The 23,617-nt window shown below is 39.0% G+C and overlaps 1 protein-coding gene across 3 annotated transcripts in view; it reads left to right on the top strand.

The window, feature by feature from the left end:
- SESN3 (sestrin 3) overlaps positions 1 to 21,999 on the top strand; it is a 73,969-nt gene extending 51,970 nt beyond the window's left edge. For all 3 annotated transcript variants that reach the window (XM_059413101.1, XM_059413121.1, XM_059413111.1), the window contains exons 5-10: positions 1,024 to 1,260; positions 1,956 to 2,130; positions 8,256 to 8,374; positions 9,177 to 9,367; positions 11,863 to 12,007; positions 14,047 to 21,999. In XM_059413101.1, coding sequence (XP_059269084.1) covers positions 1,024 to 1,260; positions 1,956 to 2,130; positions 8,256 to 8,374; positions 9,177 to 9,367; positions 11,863 to 12,007; positions 14,047 to 14,133 — 954 coding nt within the window. In that variant the 3' untranslated portion in view covers positions 14,134 to 21,999. The remainder of the gene's footprint in view (positions 1 to 1,023; positions 1,261 to 1,955; positions 2,131 to 8,255; positions 8,375 to 9,176; positions 9,368 to 11,862; positions 12,008 to 14,046) is intronic.
- The last annotated feature ends 1,618 nt before the right edge of the window (positions 22,000 to 23,617 follow it).

Here is a 23,617-nt window from a genome sequence, read left to right as displayed (position 1 = left end):
TCAAAATATCAGGTTTGCAAAGCAGAGAAAATTAGAAGTGTTACTCTGATTATATAATTATGCTTATAAAAATAAAATATGGGAAAGCTATCTTAGGGTGGTAGAATCTGATTAATTTTTCCTTTTCCTTTAACTGAGCTTTTGGTAATATATTAAATTTCCTGTGTGTCGGAGGGGAGGGCAGTTAATGGAGAGTAAAGCCAAAGAGGTTTCTGGTGGGGGCTTGGCTATAAAGTGAGCAGGATTTAAAGTGTAGAAATGTAGGGAGCAGCAGAACACGCACGCCCGTGTTACCAAGCTAGACAGAGAGGACACCGATGGGAAAGACTCTCTGATGTGCTGACAGATGGGATTGGCTCTTGGAGAAAGTGGGGATGGAGACATCATTGTTTTTAATGCCTTCACTTGTGATTCCATCCTTCAGTTGGAGGATCAAGTGAAATAGCATATGAAAAAGTGCTTTGAAACTTTTAAAGTTCTTATTCAAAGGTGAGGTAGTAATTCTACTGTTCCTATCCTCTGCCATTAGCTCTTTCTCCATCAGGAAATTCACCTAAAAGTTGTCTTAATGAATTAGGGTTTTGGGGTTTTTTTTTAATTTTTATGTGACTTTTAAGGTCAAGTCATTACCTAAAAACCTTAAAGTGGATGGCTTTGCTAGATAATCTTTAAAGGCCCTTCTAGTTTCAGTGTTCTTTGATTCTCTGAACTGTCTTACTGAAACAACACAATATGTAAGCGTGCTTTGGAAACAGGATCCATGGTACCTATAAGGAATTCAGAATAATCTACAACATAATTATATTGTTAGTTTTGCCGGTTGAATATAATGTTGTTTGACCAAAGCCGTATCTTTATTACATGAAACATTTTTAAAAGGAAGTTTTAAAAAGGAGTTTTAAAAGTTTAAGTTTGATTGCTATAAATGGACCTAAAAATTTGGTGGATTTTCCATGCTTTCTAAAATTGCTTTGCGGCATTCTGTGGTTTTCATTCTTACTTTGATTCACTTTCTCATTACAGAAACTTGTCAAAACTGGAGAAAATAACTGGTCTCTGCCCGAGCTGGTACACGCTGTAGTCCTACTGGCACATTATCATGCTTTGGCAAGCTTTGTTTTTGGTAGTGGCATCAATCCGGAGAGAGATCCAGAAATCTCCAATGGATTCAGGCTAATATCAGTCAACAATTTCTGTGTTTGTGATCTCGCCAACGATAACAACATAGAGAATGCATCCCTTACAGGCAACAACTTCGGGGTTAGTGTTCTGAACTTTGTTTTTCTTCACTATTTTGCCTGAAAAATACCTAGAAAGAGTTTGTCTGACTCAACAGGATATTGTATAATTGAACTACTTCTGCCCAACTTTTACTACTGTAAAAACTTAACTTGTACATGAAGTTCTGAATTGTCTTAAAGATAAGGCTTTTAAAGCAAATAGATAGGGGTGCCTGGGTGGCTCCGTCAGTTAGGCATCTGCCTTTGGCTCAGGTCATGATCCTGGGGCCCTAAGACTGAGCTCCCTGCTCAGCAGGGAGTCTGCTTCTCCTTCTGCCCCTGCTCATGCAATCTCTCTCTCTCTCTCTTTTTCAAATAAATAAGTAAATAAACTCTTTGGAAAAAATAATAAAGCAAATAGATATTATGACAAATCATAAGGCCACCTTATTTTTAAAAATAAACTATAACTGAATATATACCAAATGCTCAAATTCTAGATTAAATATATCTATACTTCTAAGTTTTCTAGATTTATAACTGCAGCAAAAACATCATACTCTGGAAAACGTTTGAATCTGTCATTTGATTTTCTTTGGCATTAATGGAAAACCCACTTAGGAACTTAAGGGTCCACACCTCTGTACATAGTCAGGTGGCATTTACTAGACAGGAACCTTTACCGGAATAATTCTTGGTATTACTAACACCCAACACCATCTTACCTGGCTCCAGATTGTCGATTCCCTAAGTGAGCTAGAGGCCTTGATGGACAGAATGAAGAGACTTCGAGAAGAGAGGGAAGATGAAGAGGCATCTCAGGAAGAAATGACCACTCGTTTTGAGAAGGAGAAGAAGGAAAGTCTTTTTGTGGTCTCTGGAGACACTTTTCACTCCTTTCCACATTCAGGTGAGCTCCCCCAGCCCGCCCTGTACTGTCTTTGCCTTTGAGTTGTTGCATCCCTGACAGACCACGTTCCATGTTTTCCATACGGATCTGTAAGAGTGCCTCTACTACCATGTCTCTTTTATTTCCTCCTCCTACAGCCCCCCTGATGCTGTTCCCCACCCCTTCTTTTGGTGCATCTTTGAATACACTCCAGGTCAAGTTGAGAGGGACTCCCAACCTTGTAGTCCACACTCATCCTGGATAAAACGCAATTTGAAGCCAGAGCAGTTGCCTGTAAAGCTAGATAGAGATACCTAATTTGTTCTACTTTTCTGATGTTTTTAAGTGATAAGTGAAATCCTCTTTCAATAGATAAAATTTAAAAAAAAACAACACATGCATCTCTGCCTTTTTTGCGTGTGGGGAGTATGTGGGAGGATTGTTCTTGCGCTGCTACTTTTCCAGATCAGTTCTAAAATTACATTGTACTCGCATTTGCATTTCTTTGGAGACATCTTTGGGATTTTATAAAAATGAATTATTTAGGTCATTTTCTTATACTGAATTTGAAGGAATTCATTCTGTATTAAAAGCTAGACGTCTTTGCTCTAGTCTTAAAAAGATACTTTTTACCCCCTAATGCTCTAAGAGACTTTGAATTAGACAGTTTTTCAGTCATGACTAAAAAGATATTGAACATCACATAGTAAATGTTATTAAAATAGCCTTGGGGTGCCTGAGTGGTTCAGTCAGTTGAGTATCTGACTCTTGGTTTCAGCTCAGGTCATGATCCCAGAGCCATGAGATTGAGCCCCGAGGAGTCTGTTTGAGATTCTCTCTCTCCGTCTCCCTGTGTCCCTCCCTCTACTCTCTCTCTTTCTCTCTCTCTCTAAAATAAATAAAATAAGTCTTTTAAAAAATAGCATTGACAGTAGAAAACTGAAGCCCTCCAAAGTCATCAATCTACATAACATTTTAAAAATAGAGTTCCATTGGTTTAAGAAATGTTCAGTCTTAAGGACAGTCAGTCTTATAAATTCCGAGGGTAACTGATTGGGCCATAACTTGTTTGTTAATGTTAAACATAGCTTTGACCAGTAGTTCTCAGAAGTTTCGCCAGAAAGAACAAAAACCCTTTATATCATCTCCCCTGTGGTCTTTTTTATGAAAGATTTTATCCACCACATTGACTATATTAAGTTCTAGTTTCTCAGAGCTTCTAAGCAGCAGGAAATCCCAAATAAAGAAATGTGGTGTTTTAGTTATTGCCTTAATATCCATTCTGCAGCTACTGAGTACCCTTAATGTTCTCAGCCCTGTAGTGGGTACTAAGGTTTTCAGGCTAAATAAGAGACGATTCCTGCCTTCTGGGCACACTCCTTGCTGGTGGGAGAGAAACAGTTTCAATCCATAGCAGAGTGTGAGCAGTATATGAACCTAGAAGAGGACCCTGAATCCAGCCTCAGTGGGGAAAGAGTGTGCATAGAAGGGGTCCTTGAGGAAGACTTCCTCCAGTCTTGGGGACTCGAATGCAAGGGAGTCAGGCAGTGGCTGGCGTCGGTGGTAAATAATCGATGGAGCCAAGGCCCCCTCCTAAGGAAACAGGATGCTGGGCACAGGAGCGATTGGGCATAAATCATGAAGCAGGTAATGTCATCACATAGGTCGGTTAGGTAAACAGAGGCTTTATCATGATAACATTTCTAGCCTTAAGAAGCATGCAGCCTGTCGTATTTTGGACATTTTGAGCTAAGAGGCCTGTAAAACCTGAAGTCTGGAGATGTCTAGTATACTGCTTCTTAACCTTCCATTGCATTGTGTCACTTGGGAATCTCACCGATAGGCGGATTCTGATTCAGTCTGGTCTAGGAACTGAGAGGACACATGGCTCTCATTCCTCCTTGTGGTGGCCAGGCTGCCAGTCTACAAACCACCCATAGTACTGAGGGCCTGGCAGATGGTCTGAAGGTCAGGACAGGCTTTTAAACTCCAGACAAAATTTTGGAAATTATCAGCATATTATTGGGCGTTAAAACCAGGAGAGTTGTTTATAAAAAACCATCCGGAGGGAACACATGGGACAGAGGAAAATCATAAGCCTAGGGTGAACCTTCAAGGGAAACCAAGATTATAAAATGTAAAGATTTTTATTAAGGCTAGTAATCTCTATTTGCTTTTAACCCACTGAGCCCCTTTATTTGCTTTTAGACATTAATTTTTAAGAGCTTCTCGAACATCACTAGAGCTTGAGGGATATAAATGTTTTATTTCCCTTAGTCGTTTTTTAATGTGGAAAATAGATTTTGTTTCCTGCTATGGTGAGTGCTGTGAAGTGTGTAAACCTGGCAATTCAGAGACCTGTACCCCTGGGGCTAATAATACATTATATGTTTATAAAAAAAATAAAAAATTATTTTAAAAAATAGATTTTGTTTCTTTAATCAAAGCTCTTCTGAGAGCTTCTTTTGTTTTGTTTTGTTTTGTTTTGTTTTCTTATTGAGTAGACTCCACACCCAGCATGGAGCCTAACGTGGGTCATGACCCCAAGATGAAGCCCCGAGCTGAGATCAAGAGTTGGACACTTAACTGATTGAGCTACTCAGGCACCCCTTGAAAATATATTTTGAACCCCCGCCTCTACCTTCTTGAATCCTTGAGTAGGGACTCCTGCTGCGTACGGTGGTGAATTTTGACTAGCAAGTCTTAGGTTGTCGCCAAAAATTATGTTCTAGTTTTGACAGAAGAGGCTGTATCATTTGTAAATCGGACAAGGAAATAAGTCATTTCGTTGTTTACCCTTCAGCATTCCCAGTACTACATTTGCTGGTCACACAAAGGTAACAGAAAAATGACTCTGTGGAGTAGCTACATGAGTCCTTTTTATAACCTTACCATGTTTTAAAATGGAAATAGAAATGTATTTTTTTCTATAATGAATTTCTTGGTTTGACCTGTGTGATAAAGCATTCCAGATTCCATGTGGAGATTCTAAGAATTGCTGTTCAAGCCTTTGGAAGAAAATAAATGTTTAAAATGTTCTACAGAGGTAGTATTCCATAGCTTGGTAAGAGTTAACCAGCTCTTACTCTTTTTTTGTTTTTCAAGTTAGAAGGCTGTTCCGTTACTATAATAGAGTGTTTTCTGCATTATGTTTGGGACAGCAGAATTGAGCCAATGTGCAAAATGCTATTTCCTTTGAGTCCAGACTTGGAAATATTTGTTTAGTTAGAATTAAATTGGAGGGGTGCCTGGGTGGCTCAGTGGGTTAAGCCTCTGCCTTTGGCTCAGGTCTAGCCCCGCATCAGGCTCTCTGCTCAGCAGGGAGCCTGTTTCCCCCTCTCTCTCTGCCTGCCTCTCTGCCTGCTTGTGATCTCTTTCTGTCAAATAAATAAATAAAATCTTAAAAAAAAAAAAAGAATTGAAATTAGAGTTTTAGATTTGTTGATCAGAGTACTGATCTTCTTAAATTTGAAAAAAACGATCTGTAGTATGAGAGACCTGTGTACATTTCTTTCTATGAACAAAATGGTCTAGAAGACAGGTCTTGATTGACTCCTAATTTTAAAATGAATAAATGGATATTATTCATAGGATAAATTCTATCTTGTTGGAGTCCAGGTGCTCATTATTGTTTATTTTAAAATGTTTCAAAGTCGTATGACAAGTTGAAAATGTTTATGGGCAAATCAGAAACTAACATCAACATCAAATGAACCAGCTGTGTGATAGTCAACTCCAGAATCGGTATTTGCCCAGTGAAATCAACTGCTTGTGCAGTGTGGGTGGAGAGATCACATCAGGGGAGAAACTTGTTTTGCAGACTTTAGTTCTCACTCACCTTCTTGGGGTGATTTTACTGCACAGCCCACAAAACTCCTAGTGTTCTTAGCAGGGTCGGTGATCACTAACCACATTTTCGATTTTTTTTTCTTTGTTTCTGTTGATTAGTATGTGATGGACTGAATTAAGGAAACATAACCTCGTTCGTAAATATGGAGAGACAGAACATTGAAAACGCCATTTTTCACATGTTTCCATTTACCCAAACAGAGTTCTGCAGACCAAGGAGACAAAGCAGCTGTCGTGGGTTGGGCTAGGGATAAGCCCAAGATTTCACTTTAGAAAACTGAAAGTCACTTAAAAGCTTCCGATCAGATTAAGTAGTTCAGAGTTCACAAATTTGCCACACCATCCTAAACTAATTTGCATTGTAGTTCATTCTTACGGCACAGACAGTGCTACTAGTAGCTTACAGTTAGTTTACTAATTTCTTAAGAAGGTATTTCTTTTTGCATTAATAAAACAAAAAATTGATATTAAGCATATAGCATAGTACCTGGTGTATATTAAGTACTCAGCAGGGACGCCTTGGTGGCTCAGTCAGTTAAATGTCTGCCTTTGGCTCAGGTGATGTCCCAGAGTCCTGGGATCAAGTCCCACATCAGGCTCCCTGCTCAGCACTGAGCAGGGAGCCTGCTTCTCCCTCTGCCCTGCCACTCTCTCTGCTTGGGCTCTCGTGACAAACAAATTAAAAAAGTACTCAACAAATGTCAGTCTCTTTGCATCATGGGTAATAAAGAAGTTAGGTAAGAACTTTAATATTTCCAGAGTTGGATAGCCTGGGTAGTTGATCTTTCCTGCCATTATCGAGCACCCTATTAGTCCATGGCAGTGACCTAAGGATTCAACCTTGTGAGGAAAGAGTAATTATTGCTAGGATTTTCATGAAATAGCAAAGAGTAAGATAATGAAGACACTACTAATTTACTAGATCTTTTGGATGAATTACTGTAATTGTAACTGTTCTTTTAAACCTCTCAAGACTGTCCAGTTCTTATGCCATCAAATTGTTTAGGTGGGGCGCCTGAATGACTCAGTGGGTTAAACATCTGCCTTTAGCTCAGGTCATGATCTCAGGGTCCTGGGATGGAGCCCCGAGTAGGGCTTTCTGCTCAGCAAGGAGTCTGCTTCTCTCTCTCCCTATGCCCCTCTCACCACCTCATGTTTCTGCTATCTTTCTCTCTCTCAAGTAAGTAAATAAAATGCTAAAAAATTATTTTAGAAACTGTTTACTGGTTGTTTATTAATTATTAAGTATTACATTTATTTGATATTGATTAAAATTCTTAATAAGAAAATATTGTTCTTTGCATTGAAGGAGCCTTTTTTTAAATTTTGAAAACATTATGTTCATTTTCTAAAATAGGAGTTGGTAAATAAAAGCTGTTCATTCCCTTTCGGTGATTGAAATAAAAAAAAGTAATTATAAAGACAGACTAACTACCCTAAAAAAAAGTGAGTGAGAATTTTCTTGAAGCAAAATTAACATGCATTTGGCTCTTAAATTTTTCATTGGTAGATTTTTAATATTATCAAGTATGCAGAAGTCAGCCATCTTAAAAGATTGTTGTAGTCTTCCAATCTTCCTGAATGCCACTTATAATATTCTGATCACAATCTTATCAACACATTGTTTTACTTCGTACTTTATATGCTTTTTTATTTCCATGTACATAGAAAAGCGCACGTGGGTTAGGTGTCAAACTCAATGGATTTTCTCAAACTGACCCTTCCTATTCTAGTGCCCAAGCCAGCTCTGAATAATGGTGGCACCCAGAAGGTCACTTTCCTCCTTGTTCCAATTCCCTTCCCAGACCTTCTCCCCAAATGCCTCTTTGTGAGCCAAAAATGGATGAGATTGCACTGATTTTCAGCATGAACACATCCATATGACGTACTATTAAATTTTCACAAATTCTATCTTAACATTAAAGTCCACTCAGGTTACCTTTCACCTTCCTGTCTTCTCTTTCCCCATAACCCACTTCTTGATGTTTAAGCTCTGTACTCAAAGCACTGTGCCATCTTCCTCTTCTGAATAAGGAAAGCTAGGATGTTGATTCTTCACGGCTACTGCTTAGCTGTTTCAGTGGAGTCATGTTTTTGCCCAGACAAGTACAGTTAAATGTTAAGATCGCCAGTATTCCGTAACACAGTTGAACTGAAATTGAATTCAGACGTAAGCCAAGAAGTCAATATTGTCACTTTGAAAATCCATGGGAAAGCTAAAAAGTGGAGGGAAATGGAGCATTTCATTGTTCTATGCACAGTTTCCTTTATTCTAGATTGTTCATTATTGTCCTCAGATTTTGAAGATGACATGATTATAACATCTGATGTCTCCCGATATATTGAAGACCCTGGTTTTGGGTATGAGGACTTTGCCAGACGAGGAGAAGAACATTTGCCAACATTCCGAGCTCAGGTATAAGATGCCTTTAACTCAGAGAAACTAGAGAAGAAATATTGTCGTTTTAACTGTGAAATGTTGAGATGTAAGTCCATTGCCTTCTAACTTGATAGAGTCTGTAGATCTTTTTATGTAATCTCGTTTTTGGCCCAGTCTAATTTGATCTCCCAGTAGATAAATTATTATTTCAATGTTTCCGCCTCTAAGAAGGCAAAAGGAAATGGTTTCATTCGGTTACTTGCAACATTACATGGTAATTGTATAATGTTCGTAGCTTTTTTTTTCTTAAGGAGCAGGGAGAAAATCAAGCGACAAAGTTACATTTATAATAAAATGGCATTTTGTAGTAAGATCATATACCAGTAGTTCTGGGATTAAGGGCTACCCCACCAAAACCCCTAGAGGCCAGAGTCACAGTAGCGATGTGGCTTCCAAGAGAGTGGAAGTTTGAATTAAGACAGACTCCTTTGCACTTGTTTCACTAATCTGCTAATTGTCCGTATCACTGAGTAGGTTTGGTCACATGGGAATTTTCTCAGATTTCCTGGGGCTCTTCCAGATAAGGATGTAGTTTGCATAGTACCCGACTTCAGGGGGAGGCCAGAGTTCATCACCAATATGTCCAACCAGGGACCCCACTGAGGAAACTGCATGGCGCTCCGATCCAAGAACCGATGTGAAGGATTCTTAGTAAGCCTGTCAACTTAGAATACATTTGAAATATCTTCACTTCCTTGCTTCAGTAGTTGTTTCCCACAAACATGGAATTTAAATGGAGACTGCCCATTTGGTAACTGGATACAATTTCTTCTTTCAGGACTATACCTGGGAAAATCATGGGTTCTCCCTGGTGAACAGACTTTATTCTGACATTGGACATCTTCTTGATGAGAAGTTCCGCATGGTCTACAATCTCACCTATAACACTATGGCCTCCCATGAGGATGTTGACACAACCACGCTGCGCAGAGCTTTATTTAACTACGTTCACTGTATGTTTGGAATCAGGTACGTTTGTCGTCAAGACCATTTTAAACATTTCTAAGTGACAGTTCTGACCCAAGTTCTGCTCCCGTTCTTTTTAGTGCTATAAAGCCCTGGGGAGAAAAATACTACAAGTGGACTTCTGATTTTGAAAAATGACTTCCAATTTATAGAAGAACATTTTTCCTTGTTTGACTGTTCAGAATCTTAGCATGCACCTGTAAATACAGTAATGAGAATTTACTAAGGAGGGAAAAAAAAAGTATCAGTAATCATTGGGGGATACAAGAGAATCGGACTCAATTTAAGTATCCTTCCTGGAAGAATTAGGCAGTTAAAGAATGTTTACTGTGCCTCTTCGGCCCACTGTAATAAATGCTGGTTTGTTTGTTTATTTAAAAAGGAATGGTAATTAGGGTATAAATAAAACTGGGATAGATTGTGTCTTCATAAAGCTCACATAAGAACACTGAAATGAAACTATCAGTCAATATAAATTAATGGCCTCTAAATTTAGAAATTTGGCATGGAGAGGACAGTGAGTAAATGAGTGAGTGAGATTGAATGGTCTAATCAGGAAAGCTTTTTTGGGAGAATGTGCCTTTTTGAGCTGGGTTTTGAAGGCGTTTATGGAGATAGATTTGCAGAAAGAAAAAATGCCCAGTTACGAATACATTCAATTTGACTCTACTTTCTCCTTTCTAATATAGTCACAGAAAGCCTTTATGGCATGGAGTTAGAATTCAATTTGCTAAGCAAAGTATTTTCTATCATTTTAATGTAAAAAAATTTTCCTGAAACATCAGCTAATAGTCAAGCATTCTACCTAGAAGACACGGGCATGATGGTAGTTAACTATGCTGTTTGCTCATATATCATTCCAGACAATAACTTAACACTGAATCATCACATTTTAAAACACATACGTCATAACTACCTACTTGAAGAAAAATAAATACTAACAATTCAATTCAATTGTGATAAATTATGTTCAAGACCATACATGACAGATGTTATGGTGATTATATTAACATGTTGGATGCTACCAAATAAAGCTCATATAAGATGTTTGAATTCTTATTTTTTAACTAAGCATATGTTTGGGTTAAAAATTAACGGAAGGGGGGCGCCTGGGTGGCTCAGTGGGTTAAGCCTCTGCCGTTGGCTCAGGTCATGATCCCAAGGTCCTGGGATCAAGCCCCGAGTCGGGCTCTCTGCTCAGTGGGGGGCCTGCTTCCTCCTCTCTCTCTGCCTGCCTCTCTGCCTGCTTGAGATCTCTGTGACCTGAGGGTAAATCTAAAAAGTAAACAGCAACAGAAACAGAAACAGACTGATACAGAGAACAAACTGATGGCTACTGGGGGAGAGGAAGGAGAGGGCTAAGTGGGTAAAGGGGATCGAGAGGTCAAAGTTCCAGTTACAAAGTAAGTAAGTCGTGGAGATGCAGTGTCTCAGCCCAGGGACTTCAGTTAGTAAGATTGTAATGACTTTGTATGGTGACAGATGGTAACTACATTGGTGGGGAGCATTTTGTGGAGCATATTAATGCTGAATCACTGTGTCCTACACCTATCACTAATATCATATGATATGTCAACTATAAATAAAAATAAAAGTTCCTTGTTCCTGGGGACCCTGGGTGTCTCAGTCAGTTAAGCATCCAACTCTTGATCTCAGCTCTGGTCTTGATCTCATGGTCTTGAGTTCAAGCCCCTACATTAAAAAAAAAAAAAAAAAAAAAAAAAAAATTCTTCCCTCTCTCTCTTGCAAAACCAACTTTACCCTCTTCACTGGATCTTTCCCATCAGTATATACACACTGCTGTGACTTCTCTCAACTTTAGAAAAAATTCCTTTCTTCCTCCTCCTTTGCCTTCTAGCCTTTGCCTTGTCTTCCTGCTCCCACACACAGCCCATCTCTTTGTCAAAGTGTTGCTTACTTGCTCACTATTTTATCCCCCATTCCCTCTTGAATGCACTACAGCACCACACCAACAAAACCCCTCTTGGGCGAGGTTGCCTGTGACCCTCCTCCCAGGGCTCAGGGCTCAGTTCCTGTCGCATTTGATTCATCAGCAGCGTGGGACACAGTGGGTCACTCCCTCTGCCCCCCATGATGACTACCACCTCAGGGCTCTCCGCTGACACCTTCTCCTCAGAGAACAGTCTTACCCCCTGCCTAAAAAGCGCAGCTTTTCTTCTCACAAACCCCTTTCCCTTTCCCTCCACAGCAGTGACCAGCCCCCAACAGATCACATGCTTGTCTATGTTTTAACTTTCTTCTCCAGTAGGATTTAAACTCCATGGGACTGGAGATCTTCGTTTATTCTGTTCATCTCTGTATCACCAGTGACTAGAAAGCTCCATGGAAAGGACACAGCACCTAACAAACACCCAGAAATATTTGTGACAACAATTAGTTAATGAGTTTCTGGTATTGAATTGCTAGACTGTAAACATTTCTTGATACCGACTTAGAAATCAGAAATTTTGATTTTTTTATTTGTCTTTGGCCCGTAGGTATGATGACTATGATTATGGAGAAGTTAATCAATTACTTGAACGAAGCCTGAAGGTTTACATTAAGACAGTGACCTGCTATCCAGAGAGAACCACCAAGCGCATGTATGATAGTTACTGGCGTCAGTTCAAGCACTCAGAAAAGGTGTGTTTCATGACTCGACGTTATAGACACCTTAGGCCTGTGTCTGGTATAATTAGTAACGATCAGCAAACATTATACAGGAAAATATTGATAAGTTAGTGCCATTAAAGAAAAGAAGTGACATCATTCGGCTGTCTTTTCAAAATGTGTTTAAATTCCAGTTTACTGAATATTAACTAAATTTTGGTTCTGTGTTTCAGCCAGTGTTGTGGGTACAGCACACTTGTAGCATCAGCCTTTGAAAGGCTGGGTCCAGATATTGATATTTTTAAAGTACCTTTAGGCAAATGTCTACCATTCTCATGATTCATAAAAATCAAACCTAATGATTGGGCCAGGCCCAGAAGGTATGTTGGATTAGAGATTAACTCTAGCCACTAGAGTTGACTTATTAGAACAACAGTTTCTCATTCCAACTTGGTAATTTAGTATTTTGATAATCTAATGCATGACCTTTGAGCCAAATGTATGTACCATTATATAAGAATATTTCTTTGGATGAAATGTATAGAAATCATTGTTTAAGACCTAATAAATGTTAAGGATCTCTACCAACATTATATCCTAGGTCTTTTCAACCTGTAAGTCGAAGAATCTTCCATGTATACCAGTTTCCAAGATTTTGAGAGTAAAAAAAAAATCTCTTTAGGGTCCCAATAATCACTAGTTAATTCTATGACCTTGGCAGAGGCTGTTATGACCTCCAAACCTAACCGATTTTTTTGAAGCCTTAGAGACAATCCCACATCAGATAAACACCCGTGTTACCGCCAGCATACTTCTTGATGGATCTTTATGCTCTGTTTATATGTTTGCAATAGATTTTCTGCCTTTACCAGGTTGTATCTAGAAATTCTCTTTACTCATCAAGAGAATATACCTAATAGCATGTCTAACCTGTAGAACATTATAAAAATAAATATAATATCAAAAACATTGTAGTAAATTTCAAAAAAAAAAGTGGATATTCATTTTAATCTATCAGCTAGGGTGTATCTCCCCCAAAATTTAGAGGCTTGTTCACAGTTGTATCTGAAAGACTACAGGGAGCTACCCAAATCTAACAAGGACCAGACGCTAATTACAAACTGCTTTAGGCTTCAGGTTTTTACCTAAGGATCTTTCAAGGATCCAGTAAGAAATATTGTTTAAAAATGTTGTTTAAAAGCTTTCCAAGTAATGAACATAGGCTCTAGTGAGTGTAGAGCTGATTTTTAGACCTCTAAGATTTAGACCTATAAGATTTGATGAGTGAAAGATAGTAGCACTTGCAGGAAATAAATATAAATTATTTATTTATAAATAAATATATATATACATATACATATGTGTATATATATTATTAACATATAATGTATTATTTGTTTCAGGGGTACAGGTCTGTTATTCATCAGTCTTATAGCGCTCACCATAGCACATACCCTCCTCATTGTCCATCAGCCAGCCACCCTGTCCCTCCCACCCACTCCCCTCCAGCAACCCTCAGTTTGTTTCCTGAGACCAACAGTCTCTTATGGTTTGTCTCCCTCCCATCTTGTTTCGTTTTTCCCTCCCTTCCCCCATGACCACCCCGCCCTGCCTCTCAAATTCCTCATATCAGTGAGATCATATGATAATTGTCTTTCTCTGATTGACTTATTTCTACTTAGCGTAATAGCCTCTAGGTGCATCCACACCATTGCAAATGGCAAGATTTGGGGGGTTTTGATGGCTGCATAGTATTCTTGTGTGTATGTGTGTGTGTGTGTGTATGCGTTTAAAAGTTATTGCATAATCCAGGAGATTGATTGGCTTTTCCTAATATATATCTTGACATAATGATTGGTATTTTCCAGGCTTTTAGCAGTCATTTTCACTGCTCACAAGACCCATTGCTTTTTTTTTTAACAGCTTTCGTCAATGAGCGTTACATCATTTATGTGTGTAGATAACACCCAAATGGGTAAACGTTCATGAATGTCTGATATGTTTAAAGATAAAAAGTAAGTTTTTTCAGTTGTTTATACCGGTCACTAAGGAGATAACATTTTCATTTCTAGGTTCATGTGAATCTACTTCTAATGGAAGCGCGGATGCAGGCTGAACTCCTTTATGCGCTTCGTGCCATAACTCGGCATTTGACCTGATAGCATCATCACCCAGCGAAAATGTCCTACGTGTGGAAAGACCTTTTCACACAAGACACACATCAGAAGCTGTTTGTGATGTAGCATCAAAATTTTTCAATTCTCTAGTGGCAAAGTTTAGCCGTTCTTTCTGGCGGCTGTAATGTGCAATGACGTGTTTTCTTTTTCTTGATGCTTAACATTACTAACAATTGCAAAAATAATACTGAGGAGCACTACTTTGCATTGTTTTATAGCTGGATTTTTTGGATACTGATCATAAATCATGAACCTGGTTTATTAATGCTTAACTTCAGCGCTTTGGGGTTTGTACGTATGTGTATTCTTTTCTTTCTTTTTTTTTTTTTTTTTTTTTAAAGTAAGGAAAAGCGCTTACAATCTGCTCAAGCAATTGTTTTTCAGCTAGTGGAATTCAGCACAGAATGACCTCCTCTGGCCATTCTAAACTTTAATGTTGTGTCCTAAATCTGGTGGAGGAGAAGCATGCGCTGTTGAATTAAGCTGCTCACAGGACACGTGTCTGTGTCCCCAGGAGATTATTTGTCAGGCACTGTTTGTGGGGGTTTTTTTTGTTTGTTTTTGGGTTTTTTTGTTTGTTTTTTGTTTTGTTTTGGTTTTGGTTTTTTTACTGCTATTGGCGATAACGTGAAATGTGATACAGCCATTGTCCATAATTTAATGTGAAATTAATCATGATGAATTCTATAGCATGCTACTGAAATGCCAAATTCAGCTGTTTTCTTTCTCTTCGGAAACAGAAGTTTCCGTTTTCCATATCAGATGTATATATTAAAAGTGAAATTATGCACAATCCTTTCTATCACGGACAGCCATCCTCGGTCACCGGGATAATCAGTGCTCTCAGAGCTGCTCACAGTTCATTCGGTCGGCACGTCCAAGCCTTTACCCACACAAGATTGACCAAAAAGTTTCTTTGCACATTTTTCTTTTCTCATAGTGTTTTCTGTATTGCAGTTAAGCAGAGGAAGGTTAATATACTTGTATTTTTTTCCTAGTAGGCCTTTAGAACTTCTTTCCTGTTATTTTCCTTCTAATAGGTTGAACAGTTGAATATTCAGAGGTAAAAATTGTGTTTCTATGCATTAATGTGATTGAACAGCAACAACAAAAAAAAGTGCAATATGTTGGGAAAAAGTACTCCGCAGAACCCCCCACCCCATTACGTCATTGCGGAAGTGTCCTTTTGAACAGAGCCATAAAGAAATTTGTTCCAGTTTCTTTATCGCGCAAGGCTTTTGCCTTACTGGGGTTGAACGATATTCTTTTCCTAATGCCAAAGCACCCCCTTCCCCAGGGGGGAAAAAGTCTCTTTGGACAACTGGTTTTAAAAAAATATCAAGTCTTAGGGGAGGAATAAGCATCCAAAAAGTCACATTTTTGCATTGGTTTATGTTGCTTGATTAGACTATATTCACAGAGCACAACCTAATGTGTTTATAGCTTTAATTTGTCTTGTGTTAATGAACCAGTGAAGTGCCTAAAGAGATGCTTACAGCTATCCAGTAGGACACAACTGCACTGCTTAAACACTTTTTGGTTAATTAAGGGTGACTTGAATTTTAAACATGCTGATTTAAAAAAAAAAAAAAAAAAACAAAAAACAAAACTGCTCCATTTGTTCATAGTAAATAATATTGTCAAAATTCTCCGTTAGGGTTCCCACAAAGATTTCGTCTTAGACTTACTTCCTTACTTGTTTTGTAGGAGTTTTTGTCATGAAAGAATCGTGGATGAGTGTTTTTGTTCGGCCTATCCATTCGTCATCTGTTTCTGGTACAACACGTTAGGTTGCTTTCTTTTAGATTTTGTTCCAGACAAGAAAATAGAAAGGTGACTGTAAGCCTACAAACATGAGGCCGTTCTGCATTTTTCGATCCCAGGATCTTGTGTGAGATCTTGCGTGTGAGGAAAAAATCACTAATATTTTTTAAGACAGGGTGGTTTATTTAAAGATACTATTCAGAGAATTCATGCCAGATCTCTTCTGTTTAAATGCATATACCATATGTTGATTTTATTCAGCATCATGTTATACAGAGATGTATTAACTGCACGGAAAGTAGGAAAATGACAAAACATAGATGATAGCATAAATGTTCATTTGATGTCCCCAACCTTAGGACTTTTCAAGTTGGGGATGTCTTTTATTCTTGACATCTGGGTTTGGTTCTTTTTATTTTGTTTTGTTTCCTTTTCCTACAGTCCTTTCATTTAATAGCCCTCTATGTTGTGCAGGTGACCTGTGTTACAGGATTAGAAACGATCTTTATAAAAGGAAAAAGAGAAATTCTCACAGAACACAATATGAGCTTTAGACCAAAAGGGGAAACAAGGTGTAAGTAACAAAAATGGCCACTTAGTTTTTGTCTTTTATTTTTTTACCCCCAGAACTTTTTACATTAAGTAGTTGGAGTTTGGGTTTTGGAAATATTTAGTGCCTTTACTAGATCTCTTTTCTAGCAAAGTTTCTTTTTAGCTCTGCATTGATCTATCTCCTCAGTAATCAGGAACCTAAGTCCACTTGGACCTATAAACAAAAACAAAACAATATATTTATGAACCTCAGTGAACCAGCCTAGAAAAATCGACTTCCGGGGGTGCTAGGGCACCCCCAGTAAGCTACAGCATGTGCAGCATTCCGGGGCATGAATACCATTTTAAACAAGTTTGCTAGGAACCTTCTCTAACGCAAACTTGAAATTCTGATGTGGTTTTCCAGGGTGGTATTTTTTCAGAGTATTGAATTTACTATGTAGTAATTTATAGTATAGCTTTTTATATTAAAATGTGATATTTTTAAAAGAGATATCTGGTTCAATTGGTGTAACGACGTGATTCTACGGTATGCTAACCTACACCTGGGGGCTCACATTGTGCCAAACTTTAAACGTGCAAGTGTACTTGGGGGGGAAAAAAAAGCACATGCGAATGTGAATTCTCTGACTTCCTTGCTTATCATGTTAAAATTAGTCTAACAACCCACCTATGTATATGCTTGATCAATGTCTATTCACTTCCCAGCTTCAGTAGAAATTCGTGATTTCTCAGATCACCATAGGAAATACCTGAGTACTCTCCCGTCAGAAGGCAACTCTGTTCCGGAAGCGGATCGCTTGGCGGTGGCAGCCGCCCCACTTGATCCTTCAGTTTAGACCCCCTCAGATGGACTCATGATAATCAGCGGCAAAGAGGCTTTCTGAGATGAGACCACCTGTTACCTTCTTTACCTTCTTGAACCACATGTGTTATCTTAGTCCCAGGAAGAATCTTCATCCCATCTGGGGTATTTTTACCATAAAAGATGACTAATGTGGAATCCAGGCCATGGCCTTGGCCTTTAATTATGACTTTAAACCCAAATAATGGCAGAGCAATGCAGGGCTCTTTTAGAACAGAAAACTCAGTGGAAACTTTATATTAAAACCATATATGAACCAGAGCCCCTATTTTAATTGTGTTATAAAGTCTCCTAAAGTTCTTAAATTCTTCTGAAGACTAAACATTATCCAGAGCAGTTTTTTTTTTTTTTCCTCCTCTTCCACCTTATAGAGTTTTTTAATCCAAAAATCCTGGGTTTTTATGCCATGGCAAAATAAAATGATTGGCAAAAAATTAAAGATCTATACTTAAAAATAGTTCACCATGCAAATATGACCGTAAGATTCTTTTAAACTCTTAAAGACCACTAGCTCGTCAAGGGAAAAAAAATAATAAATTTCAGTGCATGTGATAGAAATGATTTGCACTGTGGTAGTAAAATGAGGTTTTTGTTTTGTGTTGTGTTGTGTTTTGAAGACAATTCAAAATCATTCCTCTGAAAAGCAAGACCTTAAACTCTTTATCTAACAGACTTTTTCTTCTTTTCTGCAAATAGGCGGTCTTGCACGAAGTAAAAAGCATACAACAATAATGATATATGAACAGTACCTGGAATTTTCTTGGTGGTGTAATTCCACAGCACCCTAAGAGACATGCGGCCCCTCAGTTCAGATCGAGTGCAAAGTTACTTAATTTGTCTCATCAGAACCCACTCCCCGTGGCCGTCGTCTTTATCTGTGTTTCCCTACTGTATCCCTCTGGAGACTGAGAATCAAATTATGGAGTCTTTCCTCAGAACAGTACTGTAACATGAATGTATTCCTCTCAGTCACCAGAATTTAAATGCCTCCTCCATGTGTGGAGCTGATTTCCATGCTAATTTGGCTTTGTGAGCATTGTCCACTCAGGTGAGACCTAGAACAAAAGCAGCTGTGGCGAAATGGACCCTAGAGGCAGAGGCAGAGAGAGCCCTGTGAGGAAGGAAGAGGTTGTCAAAGAACACATGGACCATCACTCTGAGTGTGGCCATCCTCAGCATCCTACACCTAGTATCAAGGAATCTTCCCTTTGGGAGTTCCGACCCGCATTCGGTCCACCCTTCCCTGCCTGCTTTCTTTCCCCCAAGTGCCTCAACCTTCTCCACGCTTGCTTCCCCCCACCCCTGCCCTCAGCCCACCTTGGCCACCATCCAAGCCAAACATCACCAGCCACCTGCTGATAATCACCAGCATTTACTTTTCTGAGTTACTTTTTCCCCAGTCATTAAGAACAGGACTTTGTCCCAGCTCCCCTACATGCCTCAACCGTCCAGCTACATTTTGGCTAACCTTCGCCCTGGACACCCTACCAGATACCATGCTGCACCAAGTGGAGTCCTGTCCATCCCATGTTCTTTTTCCCCTTTCCCGACTGCCAAAATATCTTGCTGTCCTCTACCTCATCCCCAAAGAGCCTATAAATTCAGAGTATCCAACCTTTTCATGGATTCACTCTCTGTTGTTCAGTAATGCTACTTCCATATTTTAATAAATCATAGAAGATTTTTGCCTTCTATCAAAGTAGAAGTCTTTATATTTATACATGATACAGAAATGGAACTATTTCTATCATGCAGAACTTAGCATTTAGTGGGACTTTAACGTGACTGAGTTACCATCCTAAACTGGATCTTTATTAGGGAATAAAGACTGGTGTCAGTCCAAGTTATTTGAATGTACATTTAAAATTCTCTAGCAATCCAGATCGATCCATCACCCTTCGGTGGAACAGGAACCTTCTGGCATAGAAACGGCTGGTGTTTCAGAGACTTGTTTGATTGCTGTCGCTTGAGCCGTGAAACACAGTTCTTAATAGAAGGACATGGGACAAAGGGTGTTCAGGCGATCCCATTGGATCACACAAGCCCATTTGATATATAACATGGAAAATATACCACAAAATTGGGTACATCAGAGTTTGGACAAACTTTCCTGGGTCAGACTAAGCTTCTCATCTCCTTTCTTACCCTGCTGTCATGGGGGTGAGGGAGGGGATGGGACAGAAAGGGAATGCATTGACTTCGTAGTTGGTCTTCCCCTGGCTGCATTTCAGGTCTATCCAGACTTTGTCACTCTGAACATGTGCACAGAGGAGGAAGAAGCAAGTTCTTCCTCTCCAGCCAGTGCCCGAGCTGTGTCCTTCATGGATGGAAACCCTGTCAGGTTTCTAACAGGGGGCGTGTAGCTCTACCAATGGTTGTCTGACCTGAGGATGAACGACCCTGTTTGGAAGTAGAAAGTATTCCAATCTGAGGTGGTATTTGAATGCTGTACACTCTGTTCCTGAGCAACACAGCCGGACAGCAGAGTCTAGTGAAATGCCTTCAGGGGCCCAGGAGTGAATCAATGTGTCGTTAAGAAATGAGACTTAATAATAGACGCTGAAGGGATGGTTTTTACTAAATCATATGTCATGAGGTGTTCGTTCTAGCTTTAAATTCATTATGACTGCACCACCATGAAGTAGAGAATTGAAAAAGGAAAAATCTGGGAGTGGGGGGAGTAGAAGGAATATCTGATATTTTCCCAGTGCTTGTGGAAATCTTTGAGATAATGAAACGTATCTTCTAAAATAGCCTTTAGAACAAACACCCCATTCTACTTATAGCTGATAGTACAACATCAAACATTAGTAAATCTAAGTATGGTAAATAGAATTTTTAGTATATAAATTTTGCTAAAACAGTCTATTTTTCTTGTACCCCTCGGTTGAACCTCTTAAAAAAAATGAATGTATAATTTCCACAGAAAGATTATCAAAGGGAGAGAGAACCTCTGGTCTTAAATGCTGAAGTATTGTTCATGACTTCTGAGTGGCTGAGTGTGTGCCTTTCGACACTTAGCAAATGATAGTGGCTCTACATCTCTTTCTTAAATTAATAGGTCTTTACAGATTTCCACAGACTTCTAGATCTCATCAGGAAAGATCAAAAGGAAGGATAAAGGAAACCCATCAGCTGGGTAGGAAGACATTTCCTTTGGGATGTTGAGAGACTGTTTTCTCTTTTCTGAATTTCACGAGTTCTCTAAAAGGAAAGGCAAGAGTTCAGTGGTACCCTTATTCATCAAGGACAGTGAGGCAAACTCTGTCTAGGGCATGTTTTCTTTGCATCCATAGATCTTCTCCGGAAAGAAAATACGGTTTTTCCCCTTCCTCTTTCTCTTCATATCTACTCTTTTCAGCCCAAATTAAGATAGACACAGGAAGCCAACCAAGCCAGTCCGGCATCTTCTCCATGCTAATAGAATAGTCCCATCCACGTGCACCGTCTGAGCGAGGTGACAGAGAACCCCGTCAGGTCAACTCAGAACATGGCCTTGCTCCTCAGATTAGCTCCTTTGAACCCGAAAATAACTTTCCTGGTCATGGAAGAACTGGATGTATCCTTTAGCTTATGAAATAGGATTTGAACTTGAAATCTCTTTTTAAAAAAAAAAAATTCCTGATTGTTGCAGGGCGGCTACATGATGAATGTATATATTAAGACTTTGTAGCTGAATTGCACATGAAATCCGATTGCCAACTTCTTGACTTTCAATTTTAGACATCCTTTTATCCTTCAGTTGTGAGCGATATATGTAGCATGCTGTGAAATGTCTATTATAGTTCTTTAATTCATCAGTATTAATACAGATTTATCTTTTGTGTTCCTTGGTACTTTTTATTCAATGTAATCAGAAGCTGTGATGTTTTGCCTTTGTAGTCCTGTGCTTTGTTACTGTAATTTTTTTTTTTTTTACGAAGCACGTGACTTTGGACTAATGTGAGGCAGATGACATGATCTTTGAGACTGCTATATAGGTCAGTCTTACTATATAAGGTTTTCAATTAGAATAAGCTTTTATCAAATAGATCATTGATGCAACTTAGGATTCACACAGGTTTCAGCGTCAAACGGCGGTCCTGTATTTATAGTTTCAATTCTGGAAATAGCAGACTTGATAAACAGCCACTTTAAACTCATTCTGGCAAACCAGACCCTGCTCTAGATGTAGTCGTCTAAGGTAGTTAACCATATAAGCCTTTTCAACTATATTATGCCCTCCACGGGAGTCAGCCGTAAAGGAGTTTATAGAACCCATGAAAGCTTTTTGTATGTATAAGTAGGTTTTATTTTTCTTATGTTGCCGATTTTACAATTCTGACTAAAGCTGACCTGAATGGATCAGTTTATGTGTAATATTGGAGTGCTTTAATAGCTTTTTTTTTTTTTTTTTTTTTTTGGAGGGATGGGTAATATTATTTGAACAGATGCAGAAGGAACTGTTAGTGGGTCAAGACAAACACATTTGAAATAAAGGAACTGTGTATTAAACATGTTAACAACAATTCATAACTGCACTTTTTATGACATTTTGAAAATCTATTTATAGGTACAGAACAATGGGTTTTGTTAAACTGTATCACATTTATACTTGCAGAAATTTATTTCATTGTTATTAGTAGGAATTTTATTGGTTCAATAAAATTGGCAAAACTGAACTCTGATTATTTGCTTTATATATATTTATCTTTACACTGAAGTAACGTTCTTGCCGAGGTTCATTTCTGCGTGATATTGAGACGTGCTTTTGGAAACACATCAGAATCGTCTTTTTTTTCCCCTTTATTCCCGACCCATGGTTTTTTGGGTGACATTTCTTATAATCACTCGATATTGCATTAATGGAATATTATGATAGCATAAGTGGTGCAAAATATATAATTACTGCTGCCTTTTAAAATGTCTGTTGTGGTCACAGAAAGAGGCACATTAATTTCACTATTGTCTCTTGTTAGCCAAAAGGGTAATGCAGAATGGGAAAGGGGCATTGAACCTGGGGTCAGAGCCTGGCTTTAAAAACTTTTTCTTCTCATTCTACTACTAGCTTTGTGACCTTAGAAGTAATTTAATCTCTGGGAACCTTGATTTCCACACCACAATCTGAAGGGAACAGTACCTTCTTGATGTAGTTGTTGGAGAACGAGGTGAAATGTAATCATGTATTTGAAATATACAGAACGGTAGCAGGTTTCAAAGGGTAGATGAGAAAGCTTGACAACAGTGTTGTTTCTAATTGAAATAAAGAGATGAGAAGGACAGCAGATGGGGAAGGGGAGGTTTTTCACCTGTAATGGGCGGGGAGGGTAAGGTCTCAAGGAGATATGGAAGACAGGCTTTTGGAAAGCTACAGAGGATGTGTAAAGCCTTTCATGCAAGTCCTAATTTTGATTTATGCTGATTACATAAAAATTTGTATGATAGGTGAGAGCTCTCCCCTTGTGCCCTGTGTCCAGCTGTCCACTGACAATTGGCAGAACCCAGGTCCTTGCTGATGAGAGCCTGTCTCTTTCAATAATAGACAACATCTAGGGGAGAGGAAGGGGACACATCCAGCCAACTCAGCAACTCAGCCCTTCCTCAAGACACCCGCCCCCCACCCCCAAGAATCCGCCTTTTTGAAACTTGTTCCCTGGGAATTTATTAACTTTGAACCATTCTTCAAGGTGAAATAAAATCCAGGTTTCTGTGTGTGCTTTGTCCTTTCACATACACGATCTCATTTACTCCTCAGGTTAACTTTGGGAAGAATTGTTACCTCCATTTTTTTTTTTTTTTTTAAAGATTTTATTTATTTATTTGACAGGCAGAAATCACAAGTAGACGGAGAGGCAGGCAGAGAGAGAGGAGGAAGCAGGCTCCCTGCTAAGCAGAGAGCCCGATGCGGGACTCGATCCCAGGACCCTGGGATCATGACCTGAGCCGAAGGCAGCGGCTTAACCCACTGAGCCACCCAGGCGCCCCTGTTACCTCCATTTTACAGGTGGGGAAACTTGAGTATCAGAGAGCCTTGCTCAGTGAGGGTTTGACCTTCTGTCCTCCTAATACCACTTCCTGTAAGGAACTTCCTTCCTTAGTCCAGTCTAAGTTTCTTGCATGATGGTGTAAAGACTACCAACATGACATTTTACTTGAAAACTTAAAGGATAAGACATCTATGCTCCAAACAAGAGGTTAGATAACTTTCCTATCCAGCTAACTTGCAACTTTTTTTTTTAAGATTTTATTTATTTATTTGACAGAGAGAAATCACAAGTAGATGGAGAGGCAGGCAGAGAGAGAGAG

The sequence above is a fragment of the Mustela nigripes genome, chromosome 1 (genome assembly GCF_022355385.1).
Source record: "Mustela nigripes isolate SB6536 chromosome 1, MUSNIG.SB6536, whole genome shotgun sequence".
NCBI lineage: Eukaryota > Metazoa > Chordata > Mammalia > Carnivora > Mustelidae > Mustela > Mustela nigripes.
Note: the sequence above shows the minus strand (reverse complement) of the source record. Positions and strands in the feature narration are given on the sequence as shown.